Source organism: Papaver somniferum, chromosome 7 (genome assembly GCF_003573695.1).
Source record: "Papaver somniferum cultivar HN1 chromosome 7, ASM357369v1, whole genome shotgun sequence".
In the NCBI taxonomy this organism is placed as follows: Eukaryota; Viridiplantae; Streptophyta; class Magnoliopsida; order Ranunculales; family Papaveraceae; genus Papaver; species Papaver somniferum.
The window spans coordinates 181,995,873-182,013,124 of NC_039364.1; the positions used below are offsets into that span (position 1 = coordinate 181,995,873).

At 36.3% G+C, this 17,252-nt stretch overlaps 1 protein-coding gene across 1 annotated transcript; it reads right to left on the reverse strand.

Moving 5' to 3' along the window:
* Positions 1-5,612: 5,612 nt before the first annotated feature.
* LOC113299133 (long chain acyl-CoA synthetase 4-like) lies at positions 5,613-14,388 on the reverse strand. The gene is made up of 19 exons (XM_026548084.1): positions 13,927-14,388; positions 13,265-13,328; positions 13,021-13,110; positions 12,356-12,412; positions 12,041-12,089; positions 11,753-11,829; positions 11,491-11,530; positions 11,315-11,409; positions 10,352-10,516; positions 9,528-9,638; positions 9,345-9,432; positions 8,581-8,647; positions 8,098-8,173; positions 7,894-8,011; positions 7,407-7,652; positions 7,163-7,302; positions 6,599-6,781; positions 6,318-6,437; positions 5,613-5,987 (listed from the first exon to the last, which is right to left on the reverse strand). Exons 1-19 carry the CDS (start codon positions 14,076-14,078, stop codon positions 5,949-5,951), a joined length of 1,977 nt encoding a protein of 658 aa, XP_026403869.1. The 5' UTR covers positions 14,079-14,388; the 3' UTR covers positions 5,613-5,948.
* Between the last annotated feature and the right edge of the window lie 2,864 nt (positions 14,389-17,252).

Consider the following 17,252-nt stretch of genomic DNA (forward strand, 5'->3'; position numbering starts at 1 on the left):
GAACTTGACGGTGGCTGGCATATCAAGGATGGAACTCGAGCTACGGAGCTTTATCTGCAGTTGGTGACGAATATCGCCGATGAGCTAGATGTTGTTGCTGGAATGATAGCTCGAGAAGATAAGAGTCTCTGTTGTGCGATGGTTAAGAAGGTACTTGAGATGAGGTGAGAAGCAGAAGAAGAATGAAGCTGCGATGGGTTTAAGAGAGCCGTGTGAAGTTAAAACAACGAATAAATCATAACCGTTGTTTCTTAGAACCGTTGTGATGAGAACGGACTTGTGTTGTTAGCGTAAGTTTGTGATGACTAGCGATGTTGTCGCTGGTTATGATTGGAAGCTGGGATTTAGAAGAGAGAAGAAATATTGCTGCTGTAGTTATGATTTATAAAATTCAGAGAGAAGCGTTTGTTCTGTTGCCTGAGTGACAATAAGTAAAAGAGGTATGACGGTTGAGTCCGAGAAGGGTTCGAAGTTAAAAGTTTTGATAATGGTTGTGGTTGATTTTAGAAGGTGAAGAAGCTTTGGGTGAGAGGTTGTTTTGAACGGTTAGGTCATGGATTTGAAATCATAAAAAAGAATAGATCAAAGTTGGTATTGCAGTCGAGAGAAGGACTGGTACAAGTTGATGGCGTTGAGTTCGGATTCAAAGACTTAGAATGACAAGGATTGTTGGGTGGATATGTTTGAGCTTAAGGGAGGATGGCATGTTAGAGTTTAAGCTCAAACATGTTGGAAATCGTGAAGTAAGGTTGAAGAGTTTGTGGCAGAAACTTGGACATCCTACAAAGTGTGGCAGACTTTGTAAACAAGTACGCTTGTGGAAGAAGCGTAACAAGAGAAATATTGTGAGAGAATCTTGAAAAGTAAAGAAGTGTGAAGGTTTTGCAACAATAGCTTAACTGGAACAACAAGAAGAAACAACAGTAATGTTGTGAAGAAAGAGAAGTAATCACCAGGAGGTGTGATGAGAGAGTGAAGTGAAGAGACGTCACAAGGGTGTGATCATGAGAGGTGAAGCAATTCCAGTGCGGGATTTGAATAGAGAAGAGAAGAAATTCCAGTGTGGAATTTGAAGAGATGAGGTTGAGCTACAATGCTCAGTGAAGAAAGTAAGTACACAAGTGAGATAGAGCTACAATGCTCAGTGAAGAAAGTAAGTACACAAGTGAGATAGAGCTACAATGCTCGGTGATGAGTTAAAGAATTTGTTTTTTTGCGTTTGGTGGTTTGTGAATTGAGCTTGTTAATGATGACAGAATTCTGGAATGAGAAAAGACAAGAACGGGTTAACGTTTATCGATGAAAGAAAAGGAATGAAAAATGAGAAAAGACAAGGACATGCAAACATCGAATAAGAGGGTTACGGAATTCTCGTTGAATGATATCTTGGTTTAAGGGAGGATGTTGGAAGTTAAACCAAGATATGGTGTTTCGGTTCTAGAGAGTTCTAGAAGAGTTCTATTTAGAGTTTGGTTTATGTTAGGAAAGTGTCTTTGTTTAGAGTTTGTTTTTATTAGGAATTTGCTTTGAGTGATCATCAAGTTTGTGAGACTATAAGTAGGCTATTGAGCCATAAGAATTGTACACTAAATTTGATTATCAATGTAGTCTTTTATTGCTTCCGTGTGTGCTCTCCTCTCTCTTGCTCGATCCTACATGTTTGGACTAAACAGGGTTGTTAGGTCCATTAGACTCGATCAAATTGGGTTGTATCATTGGGTTTACGTGAATCAGGGGAGGAAAGAGTTTTATTTGCGTATTTACTTGGAAGACATTTGGGAAATATTTACTCGGCTATTTTCATGGGATCACACGGTGATTAGCCTGTCATCACCAAACATGATTGGTAAGGGTTTAGTTTCGAAGAAATACACGAGTTCAATGATTCCTCGATAAAACAGGGTAGTGAGAGAGACTCGGGTTTTGTTTAGGTTGTTTATGGGAATAAAGTGCAGTAGGGTGAAGAGATAATATGCCAGGATTCGATTCTATCTAATTTGGGAAAGTTTGGCAGCTGAAAGAGCGTAGACGAGGTGAAGAAGGAAAGAAGAAGCCGTAACTTGCAAGACAGGGAACTAATATATTCGGTGAAGATTCACCCTGGATAGGGAGCTGTGGTGTATACATAGTGTGTTTTGAGTCCTACAGAGGTTAATCGGGAGTTGGGGGACCGAACGGAGGTGATTGGGTAGCTGCAGGTGAAGTTGCAGAGAAGCTTGCTGCTGTTGCCGGGAAGAAGAAGAAGAACAGTACAAACCACTGAAAAAGAAAGTCGCAGAAACTGTTGCCTTTTCCTTTAAACTCAAAATCTTTTGTAACAGTTTCCCAACAATTACTTCAATTTCGTAACAGTTCTGTTTAGGTTTCTCTGTAACAGAGGATCTGTAACATTTATATCTGTTACAATCACACTGTTTTATACTTTCTCTTCAATAAAACACCTTTTTGAGCCATGAATCAATATTTTGAGTGTGTTTTGAGCATGAGGAACTAAACCCCAACACTGGGTTGACGTAGGAAGCCATATTTCATGCATGTGGTAATTATATTTAATTCTTTCATGACTTTTTGCATTGATTAATAATTGTTTTATGGTTTTTGTTGAATGGTTGTGATTTCAATTGATGGGTTATGCTTAGGTTAAGTCTTTTGATATCCCATGCTTTCGGTTTACAGTCATTGCTTTTTAAAAATCTACTTTGGCAAAATAGAGTCAATATTTTATTTGAGCTATAATTGTCTAGAATAAATATATGAATCGCATGAATGAATTTTATGGTGGAATCCTGAGTCCTAGTAACTCTCGTTATCGTGACAAATTTGTGTATATATTTTCTTTGTTTTTAGTGTTTTCTTAAATCAAACCTTTACAAACCCGAGTTGAACGAACTATTTCTACAACAATAAAAAAACGACATCAATCTCCCTCTCCATTTGGGATCCCACAAATGAAATACAAATCAGGGGGCGTAATTCCTATTACAGGAATAATATCAACTATAATTAATTCTTTTGATTATTTAATATAATTATTTAAAAAATAAAATTTAAGTTAAGTTAAACAAACTTACCAATTTCAAAATCCATAAAATGGATCGTGTGCGTCGTCGGCCACCACCTTTCTACCAATACTTTCACAATTTTGTACTATAAAGCGCACGTCAGGGATATCTGTCAACCCTTTCTCGGACTGTAGGGGGTAGACCATCATAAACTGCCTTTAGTAAAAAGAAAACCCACCTCTCATTCTATAAAAACTCTCACATCGCTCTTGATGCCCCGACACATGACCTTGGACTAATGATGGAGCAACAACGATACTCGGCGAAGCAAACTCTGCTTCCCGATTTTGAGTGTAATCCACATATGTGGCAGGCTGGGTTACCGGTTCATGTCTTCGATCTCTTTTGTGCCTTGTATTATTGACCGCCTTTCTTATGAAGTTGCTCATATTGTATCAAGAAAATTTTGGTTTAGAAGAGTTTTAGAAGAAGGAATTTATAGGTTTTGAAAATTATAGAAGAAGAAGAATTTTAGAAGAAGAGATAGTAGTGGTGTGAGTGAAAATGAATTCAAATGAAGGAATTTACAGATTTTAAAAATTATAGCCGTTGGGAAAAGGGACATTGGATATTTGACCGTCGGTGTTTTTGCTTCTCAGGCCCGCGGTTGTGAATCACACGCCCGCGTTTATGAATCACACGTCGAGTGTAACCTTCACATGTCGAGTTTAACCTTCACACGTGGGCGGATGTTCTCAGTTCTGGCGCTTGATGATCAACGGCCCACTTCTTTTCCTATGGTGGAGAAACGTGTTTGGCCATCCACATGGCTCAACAAAAGTTTTGTTTTGTACATTGTTATAAGAATTGCCCTTATATTAAGTCATCATCCTTCACAATTCAACATTCAACATTAGCCACATCACCGAATAATCGCGATTCAAAGTTAAATCAAGAAAGCGCCCAATGGTTCGATACAGAAGATTGGAGCAGTTAAAGACACAAGTAGATTGCACGTGCGTTGCACGTCGACAAACACAACTCGCGTCGCTCTTCCACGTGAAATCTACCGCGGCTCTTCCATGTCGAACTGGGTCGTATATCCATCTCTACTTTTTTGGATTCACTCTGTACAACAACAATCCGAATGAATCCAAACATATCAAATTAGTTATGAATTTCCGTATTGTATTCTTAGTGACGTCACCACATTTTAAAATGATTGTCATATCCGTGTAGATATCATTTTATTTTAGTGCTGGAATGTCGACGGTCTGAATACTTAAAAAAAATAAAAAATTACACATTTAGCAGTATCAACTGTCTGTCACTCTGTTGGGTAATTCTTCAAACAGTTGGTTTGCAGAACCAAAGTATTGAAAACTAAAGCTCAACAGCAGGAGAAGCTAGAGGACATAAGTCATAAATTTAATAGAAAAATCAAGTTAAGCATAAATACAAACCTCGTACTTGAAATTTTTTAATATGGGGAAGCTTAATCTCGGCAGGATTAATGGAGATTGGAATTGAGGGATTTGACCCCAATTTCCCCCAATTCCAATTAGGGAATGCAGTTTGCTGCGAAGGTGAAGTGCTTGATAGATTTTTGGTTAATTTGAAGTTTAAGTACTCAATTTTTGAGACGAAGTAGCAAAAAAGTTGATCCAAATCGAGGGTTCTTCAGCGTCTGGGTTAGGGATTTGGTTAAACTATTCGAAGCAGATGTGTCGGGAAGAGAAGAAGACCGTGTGACACGTATGTGCGTTTTAGTCCTTCACGTGTATAATAATTACACTGAGATCCTTTTCCGTTTATTTTGACTATTGATTAATTACACCGAGGTCCTTTTTCCATTTGGTGAACCAAAATCCGTTTGGTGAACCAAAAAATGGTTAAGGATTATCATTTTGGCTTGTTTGCCTTAAAGAGAGCGGAGATGATGGTTAATAAGCGCCCACTGCGGCACTGCGGTTAAGTGCAAATAGGATAACCATTAGATTAATTTGAACTTCTAAAATAAAATCTAATGGCTCGAAATACTTTAATTATCATTGAAAAAATTTCCATACATGTTAGGAAAAGATAAGGAGATAAGGGATTTCCGTGTCTCAACAACCCTCGTAGGAGTTAAAAATTTATCAACCCTCGTAGGAGTTAAAAATTTATCAGAGTGTGGTTAAGGGGTATGCAGTAGACACACATTAAAAAATTAAACTGCACCAGTCTTTACTAAACCCATTAAGAAATCCCTTTCCCCGCATGTCGCACTTTACAAAAACTTTACTAAACACTATGGGAATGTTTTGAAAGTGCTTTTGAGAGATAAAAACAATACCAAACTCATCTTAATATATTTTATATATTCACTCAGGGAAAGGAAAAAACATGTACTACTTGGCATCGAAATTCTTTACGTTGCTTTCAGGATTTTTGTTAAGGGCCTAAAAGTGTTGAGCAATTCTACGATTAGGAAAGCAGCAGCATCATCAGATCACCAACGGAATTATGGAGTTTGATCAAGAAGATTAACAGTTTGAGGCAAAACCTTGCGCCTAAGAGCCCTAGTACCAACCGGAGCAGCATCATTGTCTTTTAAAACAAAGACTAGACTAGTCAAACGTGAAACATCCAAGTTACTTTTAGAACTAGGAACAATACAAAGTGTGATATAAGCGATACAGAGGCAATCGCAGAAGAACTATCACTTCGGTATCCGTTGTGTATATATAACAGTTTGTAATCTGTACATTCATGGAAACAAGTGCAAAACAAACAAGAAACTGGATTTCTTATCTTTTTTGGTGAAAAGAAAGAACATATATATCAAAAAAAAAAAAGCCACCAAGAAAATAAAATGTCGTTACTAAGAAGAGACAGAAAGTGACTGATTTTTCCTTGAACAATACTGCTGTGTTATCACGCGTGAGTGAGCGAATGTCTTGACTCTTACTTGCCTCCACTTTTATACATACCATCTATGATATTCTAACATACAAAAAAAAAAGTTCATAATTCAGTATCGAATTGTCATCTAATACATTGAATTAAAAGTAGTTACATGATCGTAGAGAATAAGCAGGTTCGTTATTCATATTGAGAAGTGTAACCAAAATTTTGAGGGGCTAAAACTCTCATCAGAATACTAATTGTTGGGGCATTTTAGCAGGAAAAATATGTCAATTTTATAAATAGTGATGAATATATGGATGCTGGACCACTGAAATCAGGTAATGTGTAGCAAATATGAGGACCACAAATATTATAGAAGGAAAAACCATGACCTGACAATATTCTGAGAGAAATAGGAGATCTAACCTGATAGTATTTGAGCAACTGAGGCCTCTTCTTCTTATAAGTTGGAGTGAGAAGATCACGCTCCATGTCAAATGGAACTGGGTCGAGGTGGACAGCTCTAACAAACTCAAAACCTTTTAACTGTGAAACAGTGTTACAAAGCTAGGACAAGTAAGTGAGTTTTCAAGTATATATGGGAGTACAGAAGAGAATAGCTATCAACATATGTAATATGATCATGGTAATAAAGTAGTGTAAATTCAGTTATATGAATATCCAAGTAGCATGAGACAGAGCAAAACCTTCTTTTCTTTTCCAATTTTGCCAAGTTCACCAATGATGAATTCTTTGGCCTTTGAATTTCCACAAACTGTATCAAAATCCCCTACTATTCCATTGTCTTCTGCCCAACGCTCAAGTGCTTGCTTGTTGGGGTTGACAACAGCAATAAGGAAAGACTCAAAGCTGTTACCATATATCCATACCTGAAAGAGATGGTAAGACTAATTAGACTCCCTTAGACCTGAAACAGTAATGAGCTCATCAAGCCTTACATAGATTTCTCACATAAGAAAAGGCAATACGATCGCAACCTTGGTAACACGAGATCATAAAGATCTCATTTATATATTTTAATCAAGAGAATCAAAAGAGGGGGTTACAACTAGTAATCTCAATGTTAGTTTTTACTGGGTGTAACATTCTAGAGCCGACAAAAGTAATGCAGCAGAATAAAAGCAAACACGGTATAGGGAGAAATTTATTGACGAGAGCTGAAATAAGATAAAAAAGTAAACTTCTTTGTTTTCCCTCCTAAAACTGTTATCTTTGCTTCTCCCTGGAAGAGCATAATAAGGAATACATACCGAGTCGATAGCAGAAACAAGACCATAAATGTTCTCCAAGTTCTCGACTGCAACGTATTCTCCTTGTGAAAGCTTAAAAATGTTCTTCTTCCTGTCAATGATTTTCATGCTACCATTTGGCTGCCACTCACCAATATCCCCTGATTAGATAGAACCATGAGCAAAGAAAATAAAGGGGGTAAGTTCAGACAGAGGACTTTGAGTAAACTAAAAGGCCTAGAAAGTGAATGTACTGGAAACAAACCTGTGTGGAACCATCCATCAATCATAACCTCTTTGGTGAGGTCTTCACGTTTGAAGTATCCTTGGAACAAGGTTTTCCCTCGCACACAGATTTCTCCACGTGGAGTGCTCGAAAGAGCATCATACCCCATTTCAGGGACGGATTCCAAACAGACATCAACATTTGGTACAGGAGGTCCCACTGTCCCAAGCATCGATAGTTCATTCGGCATTGAGACAAAAGTCCCAGCACACGTTTCGGTCAGACCTATACAAGTGAATAAATGAAATCATCCGTAAATCATTACGATCCTAAAATAAATCCGATTGATGCGGATATCTGACTCAAAATGTGCAAGGAACTTAGTGTAAAAATTATGTTTTGCATCAAAAAGAAAGAATACAAAGCAAGTAACCACATGTGTATACTTCCCAGTGACTGCTTTTACAGAACAAACAAACAAAACAACCAATACAAAAATCAATGAGAAAAGGAAAACACAGTGTACCATATCCTTGTAAGACATGAGCACAGGCCACAACTCGTAGAAAAGATTCAACATGTGTAGCAAGCGGCGCAGCTCCAGATAAAATAAGTCTAACATTCCCCCCTAACCGTTGCTTTACCTAAAGAAAGCAGTGATATTAAAATTTAGGAGGAGATTCCAGAGTTTGTAACTTTGAGAGAACCAGATGCTGACGGTGTCACGGACCTTATTAAAAACAATCTTGTCACAAAAAGGAGCTGCTTCTTCATGTTTATTTCCCTTCTTCATGCTATTCAGTTTTCTGAAGCATCCCAAGATAGTAAAATTCAGAACCCCAGGATAAAAAGCGATGAACAAGAAATTAGATGCAGAGGATTGCATCATATAAGATCTGTGACAATTGCAAAACCTTATGCACCAATCAAGAAATACTTATAACTCATCAAATAAAATATAAATCCATGGTTTCAGGTTCAAAATAACATGAGGCAAATCAATCTCCATATTTAAAGCTCGTTTTAAAACATATTCAGAATAGATTTGTGAACTCCGACATGGTGACACGCTTAAAGCCATATAAATGAATTAAGATAGATCCGTTAGCTGAACATTGAATATTTTTTGCGCATGCTATGAGCAAACATTTTTGCATTTCCTATTCATGAGGATTTATCAACACCAATACTTCAAAGCACAAATTCAACTTACAACGAGTATGCAATGTCAAATAACTTATGCTTCAAGAAACCCCCAGAAGCAACTTTTTCTGTCAAACCTGAATATATGTGCAATTTAAAATGTCAGTACAAAATACTTTTCTCAGTATAATGCTAGTTGCATGATACAGTAAGATAGAAAACGAGATCCAGGAACCAATAAAATATGCAGTAACTTTCGTTGCACTTCAATCAATTCAAGGCCTCTCAAAATGAAAGGGTCAAACATAGCCAATTGGATTAAATGAACCAAACAATTTGAGTTCATAAAATATCTGATTGCTAAAGATTAATGAAGGTCAAAAGCTGAAGCTTTGATAGTAGCAACGGGGTAAAAGAAATGCTTATGTGTGTGTATCTTACTTGCGGGCCCATAAAACCTTGTTACATACCATTAAACCCTGGACAGCACAAACTTTTATAGTGAGCGGAACTAAACAGTCTGGACTCAATGGCTAGTTTTAAACATTAGAGATCTGTAGGTGCAATTTAAGGTCTTAGAGTAACAATTTTCAACAGCACGGCTAGTGGTTTGATGCCTAAGCAGAATATTGACAAAATAGGACGTGAAATAACATGTACCTAACAGTTGGCCAGATAAAAAAATGAAGAAGATTCATAATGTCATAAACACTTGAACCCAGTTGCATGAATATAAGCGTATTTGCTCACCAAGAATTCAGTTTTGCCAAATGTATCAAGATGATGTGCAGAATGTGTATGCTACCATAGAAATGCAAAACATAAAATTAATACCCGAATAAATCCTATCTAGCACGCGCGGAACAGCACAGAAAATAGTGGGCTTTAGCTCCCCAATGTCTTCGATCAACAATTTGACATCCTGAAAATGCAACCAGGTTAAACATATCTAATTTGAAATGAACTATCTTCAATAAGGTTATTGAAGCAAGGTTGCGAAATTGGCATTTTTCTTACCCCACGCCAAAATCCAATTGCAGCACCATGATGAATAAACAACTCTTCAATCACGCGATCAAATATGTGAGCCAGCGGGAGATATGACATGTAAACATCCTTGTCGGTCAACTGCACATTATTTCAAATGAGATCGTATGCAACAGAGAATACTGGAAAGGCAATTATCAAATAGATCACATGGAACAACAGTATTACTAAAAACAGAATCAACACAAAGATTTGGTGTTTGCATATCAGCATGTGTCCACAGTTCAAAAAAATATCAGCATGTGTCCTTAATAATTCCAGCCTTCACCAATACATGAGCAAATCTTTAAGAACTGTCACGATTGTTTAAAGCAGACACCGAATCATAAGAGATGATTGTTTGTGAATCCTAGACCTTAAACACTCAAATTGACAACTTCTCTATCCATACATAAGAAAAAAACAATCAGAAAAAATGAGAGAGAGAGAGAGAGAGAATTCGGATCACAACTAGAGCACACAATAACTAGGACAGCTAGCACTGGAAGCAGGATTGGGAGTCTAGGTAGGCTAAACAATAGGATGGGATAAGATATAAATTTCTACGGAACCTAAAAAAAAAATCTAAACATTACCCTTGGAAAGAAGTTTCTTGGGTAGGTTTTAGAAATGTGGGGATTGCTAAAGCACCACCTAGTTCTGTCACTGAGAAGAGCCCATCTTGCCGTTAAACTTCTTCTGAATTTAACAAGTAAGTCTTCAGTAGTCTACTATACCCACTTTCATGATTCCATCCATGTTAGCAATAACTAGAGATGAATATGCATTAAAATTAAATGACACTGCAACTTTACCTGCTCATTGACAGATCCCAACAGCCGTTTCACACCTGCTATAAGGGTAACAATACTATCGTTGGAAATCATAACTCCCTTAGGATCACCAGTAGTCCCACTCGTATACATTATAGTAGAAATGTCGGTTTTTTTTGTCACTGGAAGTTCGCATTCCTTTTCTCCCTGTAAATAAGACAAACATGTAAAAAGTTGTAGCCAATATGTGAAGCACAAGTCAAGGTGAATTTCTATACCACTGTAGAAATGCCATCTATATGCACATTCTCATGTTACCTAGAATGGTAGTTTGAGAAAAGCCAAAAGTAGAACTATGACACACACTTCATATGCAACTAACTAGCATATCCAGACAAAATCTGATGCACATTTTAGCAAACTGAATACAGACGAATTAGAAGAATGGAAGAGGAAATAGAAAACTGGTCATGGAATTGTGATATCTCCCTGATTTTTCAGTACTGGTGATGAGAAGGGATTCAGGGACTGAAAGCCCTGTCACAATAACCAACTACTCCTGCTGATTAGAGACAATGTTTATTAAACACTTTTTATCAGCATTTGGAACTGGATATGTCAGAGCAGTATAAGTGCCTGAGTTCGGAGCTTCAAACAGCCCAACTATTGGGTAAAATGTTTGAAGGCAAAACAGAGAGGCATGCCGTTAATGCAGTAATACAGCATGGAATTGTAATGTATAACATAGACAAAAACAAGCTCCGTACTCATCCATCAAAAATAAGTAAAGACGGATTCTATAAACCCAACTACCCGAAATATATGATACATAAGATTAAGGATCAGAAATCTTACTTTGGACCTCAAAAGTAACTCAACAAGTTCCCCTTAAGATTATATATACGATATAAAGCATGGGTTGCAAAAAAATTATCGAAATGAGATACGAGAAGTCTTTTTTCCTGTTTACTATATCAGAGAGGAACTTCAAACAATAACATGTACCATGCACAGAAATTCCTGCCAGGAATACATGGCCAAACCAAACTTTTCAGCCGCTTCTTTTTCTTCAGGTTTAACCTTACCAAAGCTCACAATTGCTGCATAAAGAATTTCATCAATACCTTGAACCATAAATACATAAAGCCAAGGATGATATGGACTGAAGGAAAAGGATTTACTTTTGACATATTCACTGGTATTGGGAAACGTTTTCAACACCTGAAAAGAGAAAGAACAGGTAAACATGAAAACCACATTCCACAAAAGAACATGGAAGCAAAAAAGAAACAGCAACTGAAAAGTGACAACCCATCTTATTTGAAACTTTCCTGGAGTGATACAATTTTTAAATACACATGATATTTTATTTTTTGAGGTGTATATATATATACACACACTATCTATGTGTGTGTGAGAGAGTGTGTGCTGAGTGTCATGTACCTCAGAAATCTTTGTTTCCTCCACAAACACAATTGAAATCTCAGCGTGGCACAAGATAAATTCCACAGCTCCAGCACCTGTAAAGCGAAAAAAAGAAAGATTTTTTTTTTAACATCACTCAGGATTTCAGAACAGCTTGTAAATGAACTTGTATTTAAGGAAATAAAATCTGTTTCAGATTGCATGAGAAATTATATAATAAATCAAGTGTAGGATGTTGCTGATTATAGGGATTTATTAAAAATGGAAACAGATGCAAATATGAACAAAAAGTTAAAACAGGCATACCAAGTGTGTCATACAATGGAACACAGTAGATCCCATGAGCATTGCAAGCCTGCCAAAAGTTTGTAGCATTAAAATTTATTGATGTATATAGTAAAAGGGGATCTTCATATGATCATGGCCAGGAGAGAACCATGACCATTAATGAGAACTAGAAAAAGATAATTCCATCACATAAACACATTAGAAAATAACAAGTTTGAGATAAAATGAATAACTTTACACACATCCCCATAAAAGTACCCGAACCAATTTACTTAGGCATATAGAACATCTGAAGAAAAACAGAACAGCTTTTTGTAGAAAGCAAACCAATACCTCCATACTCATAATCCACTCTGGACAGTTTATACCATAAATACCGCAACGTCCTCCCTATTTGAGAAAAATGCAGGAGTCAAACACAAGTTCCAATACTATGTGAAGCAATTTAGATTTAGTGCTAAAACTATTAGTGATGTGTAAAAATGAAATCAAACAAATTAGAAACTTGCAAGTTGTTACGGATATTACACATAAATTCCTCAAAACCGGCATCTTCTAAAACAGTGGAACATTACCGTTACCAAGGACAAGGATTGTGATACAAAACATGAAGAGTTAAGAATATTAGCAGTTCAAAGGTTAGATTATGTAAAGAATTGCTAAATCACGCTCTTTGTTTCATAATTTCATAAATTAGATGTACCTTGTCAAATATCAACTAATTTCACTTCAAAGAAGGAAACCTGATTATTTTCCATCAACAATAGGTTCTCTTAAATGCATTGAGCGAGAGTGTTGGAGTTATTATAATTTTTCCTCTGACTTGGGACATTTTTATGACAACAATACATGGTGTGTGCCTACATCTTCTATAAAGCGAATTTACCGGGAATAAAAAATGATGATAAACTTAGTTAAAGGAATTAGGTTATAGAGGAGATGCTACTTCAAGAACTTAAATGCAACAGATAGAGGTCGGGAAAGCAAGGAAAAACAACCTTCTCAACGCCACAACTGCGGATGGCAAATCCAACTTTCATCACGATATCATATACTTCCTTATAAGTTAACCACAAATATTGACCTGGCTGCAAGAGAGGAAAAAAACAGATAATACTAACAATTATAATGCTGAAAGGTGTATGGTGACTAAATAAGTAGAAGTTAGAGTAGCAGAATTATGTGGTAAACACAAACTACAAGATTTCTAAAAGCAAGTTGCAACATTCTTCTCAGACGCACCTTCCCATCCACAATTTCACGGCGACCAAGCATTCGGTTACCAGGATACTTCTCAACAGAAATGCTGTAACAGATACCAAATCCATGGTTATCCACATGAACACATGACAGCTATGACTATAAGTGAAATTACATTCTCTTAAAAGAAGAATGTTAGCAATTCATAGTCAATCTATCAACGGATTTCCTTCTTCATTAAAGCTGATACTAGGAAAAATTCATCGGGTTCTCTCAACCTCACATATTAGATAGCCTTGAAAACCAGGGTTGCTTTTACCAAAAACTCAAACTTTTTGTTTCCGATTTGAGTTCATTCATATGTTTGTGAAGAAAAAATAGTGATCCAGGAGTGAAGTATAAAATATTTAATAAATCTAACCCATATTAAGAATTAAAACTCAAAGGTCAAAATTTTAAAAAAGAAGAAAAAAAAAGAAAAAAAGAACTGATAAAAGAAAATCAAAATCATAAAAACGTGTGCTCATTGTTTATCTGTTAGTCATTCCATTCTGTACACAAAATGCATATTGGGATCATATTAATATGCTGGAAAGCTAATAAACTTTCTTCTACTCATGAAAGCAACTTCTTCAAATAATCTAACGATATGAAGTGCAAAATAAGGAGCAAGAATTAAGATCTAAGAAATGTAAAATCCTCACCGGAAAACATCCCAACAACTCTCTAAACCTTCAACTGGTTCAGGAAATCCATCTTTAGCAAACAAACTTCTATAAACAGGTCCCATCGAAGGTTTTCCATTTACTGATTCCTTGGCTTTCTCGACTTCAATTATAAACTTCTTATCTCCCATTGTTTTCTAAGAAGAACTCTCTTCGCTCTTAAAACTCTTATGATCTACACAGCAAATTGAAAACCCTAAATGGGAAACTAATTGAAGAGCGACAGAAAGAAGAAGAAGTCGATGGGGATATTACTTAGTGATCACAACTTCAAAGAAAATGAAGTGGAAGATCAGAAGACTAAATAGAGAAAAAATATATAGAGGAACTGAAAGTCTGGAATACAACGACGAATTACAAGTCGCAATTTTTGTTGTTTTTCTCTTTCTAAATATCACGCGGTTGTTAATGAGTTAGGTTTAAAGTCCGACTGCAGTTATTAGATTTACCAACGACTTTTTCTCCGTTTATGTGTTAATTATATAGTAACCCCTGCTGTGATATCCCGGCTATTTATTTATTTATTTTTGAAGTGGAAAAGGGCTCAAAAAGAGCCCATATTTTATTCAACTACCTCAAAATTGAGGTTTGCAGAGATACAACTGGGTGGAGAATTATCATTCCACCAATAATTTACATTGTTATGAATAGCATATTGGCAAATATCATGTGCCAGATGATTTGCAGATTTGCGAACATGCTGAAATTGAACATCATGAAACAAACTTATCATATCTTTTATCTTCAATACTTCTGAGCGAATGGTCCAAGGAATCTCTCTTGAATCTCCGACAACAGCAGCAGTCACATTTGCTGCATCTCCTTCAATAATGATATTTGAGAAGTTTTTTCCTAAACCAAATTCCATACCAAGTCTACAAGCAATAGTCTCAGCGAGCAGAGAGGAAGTACAATCGAAGGTACTTGAAACACGACCTTTAAATATACCATTGTAATCCTGCGCCACAGCACCGACTGCACCATTGTTAGGGATAAACGCAGCATCCACATTTATCTTAATAAATGGCTGTTATGGAGGAGACCAAGTCTGAACTGAAGAATCCTGATTACAATTTATTCCTGGGTAATTTTCCATGCAAACGCCAAAATCATGCTCTACATTCTTCAAGATTATGTTGGCACATAAACTTCCTTGAGAAAAGATTATGTCATTTCTAGATTTCCAAATATTCCAAATAACACACAATTCTTTTGACACACTCTGTAGATGAGTATTCTTCGATCCACCTTTTAATAATTTGTAGAACACTATTTTCATGATCCTCTATTACAGAAGATAACCATGCAGCATCAAAAACTCTCTTTGCTTTTGCACATACAAAAAGCAAATGAAGTATTGATTCATTCTCATCTCCACAAAGAGTGCAAGTTGTATGAATATTAGACACAAATCTGGCTAAATTCATATTCACTGCCAATCCATTATTCAATATCTTCCAGATGAAGATTAAAATCTTTGGCTGAATATATGAGAACGACCATAATTTCTTCCATGGGAAAGAACTGAATTCTGACGAAGTAGGAAGATTATTCAAAAGCAGTTTATAGCACGACTTAGTTGAAAATTTACCTGACGGAGTGCACTTCCAAATAAGTTTATCCTTATCATTGTCGTTCTGACTAAGATATATAGAAGTTATGTTTGACACCGTCACTGGATCAAAAATAAAGTTTAACAGATCTAAATTCCATTCTCCATAATTATGAATAATTAAGTCAGAAACCCTTTTTATGTCCATCTGAAGATCATTCGGCTTCGAGATAATATAATCCATTGTATTAGGAATCCATGGGTTATCCCAAATCTTAACACTTCTTCCATCTGAGATTTGTCAAAAAACATTACTCAAAAGATACTGCCTGACTTCCAACAAACTGCTCCAAATTGAAGAACAAATATAAGGCTCTGAGGTACTCCAGAAAGAATCATCATGAATGTATTTAGCCGATAAAAGCTTAAACCACATATCATCTTCGTTTTCTAGAAATCTCCACGCCAGTTTACAGATCATCACTATGTTCATTAATTCCAAGTTTCGGATACCCAGCCCACCATCTTCCTTGCTCAAGAAAACCTTCGCCCAATTGAAGAAATGTAATTTCTTCTCATCAGTTGAATGTCCCCACCAAAAACATCTCATTATCTTATCCAATTCCTGCGTAACACCTTTTGATAGCAGACAAATCTCCATGCTATAGATTGGTATTGAAGAGAGACATGTTTTTAGCAATATTGTTCTTCCCGCCATGTTGGTATAATGAAATCTCCAACCCGGTAATCTTGAATTGAAATTATCTACCAGATAATCGAAACTTGCAATTATGTAATCAGACTTTAATGGAAAGATTCCAAGATATTTATCATCAGATACCATTTCTCTAACACCCAAATCCTGAACTGTTGATTGCTTTCTTATGTCTGAGACTCCTTTACTGAAGTGAATTGCCGATTTAGTATAATTCGTCAATTGACCCGATAAAGAAGCATATTGACGTAGCAATTTCTTCAAGTTAAGAACATTGATTCTGGTATCACCAAAGAAGAATAGGTCGTCTGCAAACATTAAATGAGTGATTGTAGGTGCAAATCTGTTTATCCTATATCCTTGATAAAGACCCTGAGATTCATATTGCTGCATCGAAAGAGTTAAACCTTGGGAGCAGATGATAAATAATGTTGGAGATAAGGGACAACCCTGTCTAATCCCCCTTTCGCTTTTGAAGAAACCTTGAGGAGAACCGTTGATATTGATGGAGAAAGATGAAGTCCTTACACAAGCCATGATCAAGGAGTGCGATTTTCCAACAATTCCCATTGTGTGAAGCATATCCCCAAGAAAATTCCAGTTGACCCGATCATATGCTTTAACCATATCCACCTTCAATGCAAAGTGACCATTAACTGCTCTGGAATTATTCATAGAGTGAATAAGTTCTTTTGCAATTATAATGTTGTCTATAATCTGTCGCCCAGGAACGAAAGCACTCTGCGACCAAGAAATAAATTCATCCAAGAAAGGCTTTATTCTATTAGAGAGAATTTTTGCCACAATCTTATATAAAACATTGTAGAGAGATATCGGGCGATAATCAGAAGGAGTTTCTGGATTTTTGATCTTCAGAATCAATGTAATGTTAGTATGGTTCAACAACTCAGGGAATGCAGTATACTGAAAAATTTCATTTATTAATTTGTAAACATCATTACAGATAGTATTCCAGCATTTTTTGTAGAATATTGGAGAATATCCATCTGGACCAGGTGAAGTGAAATAACCCATTCC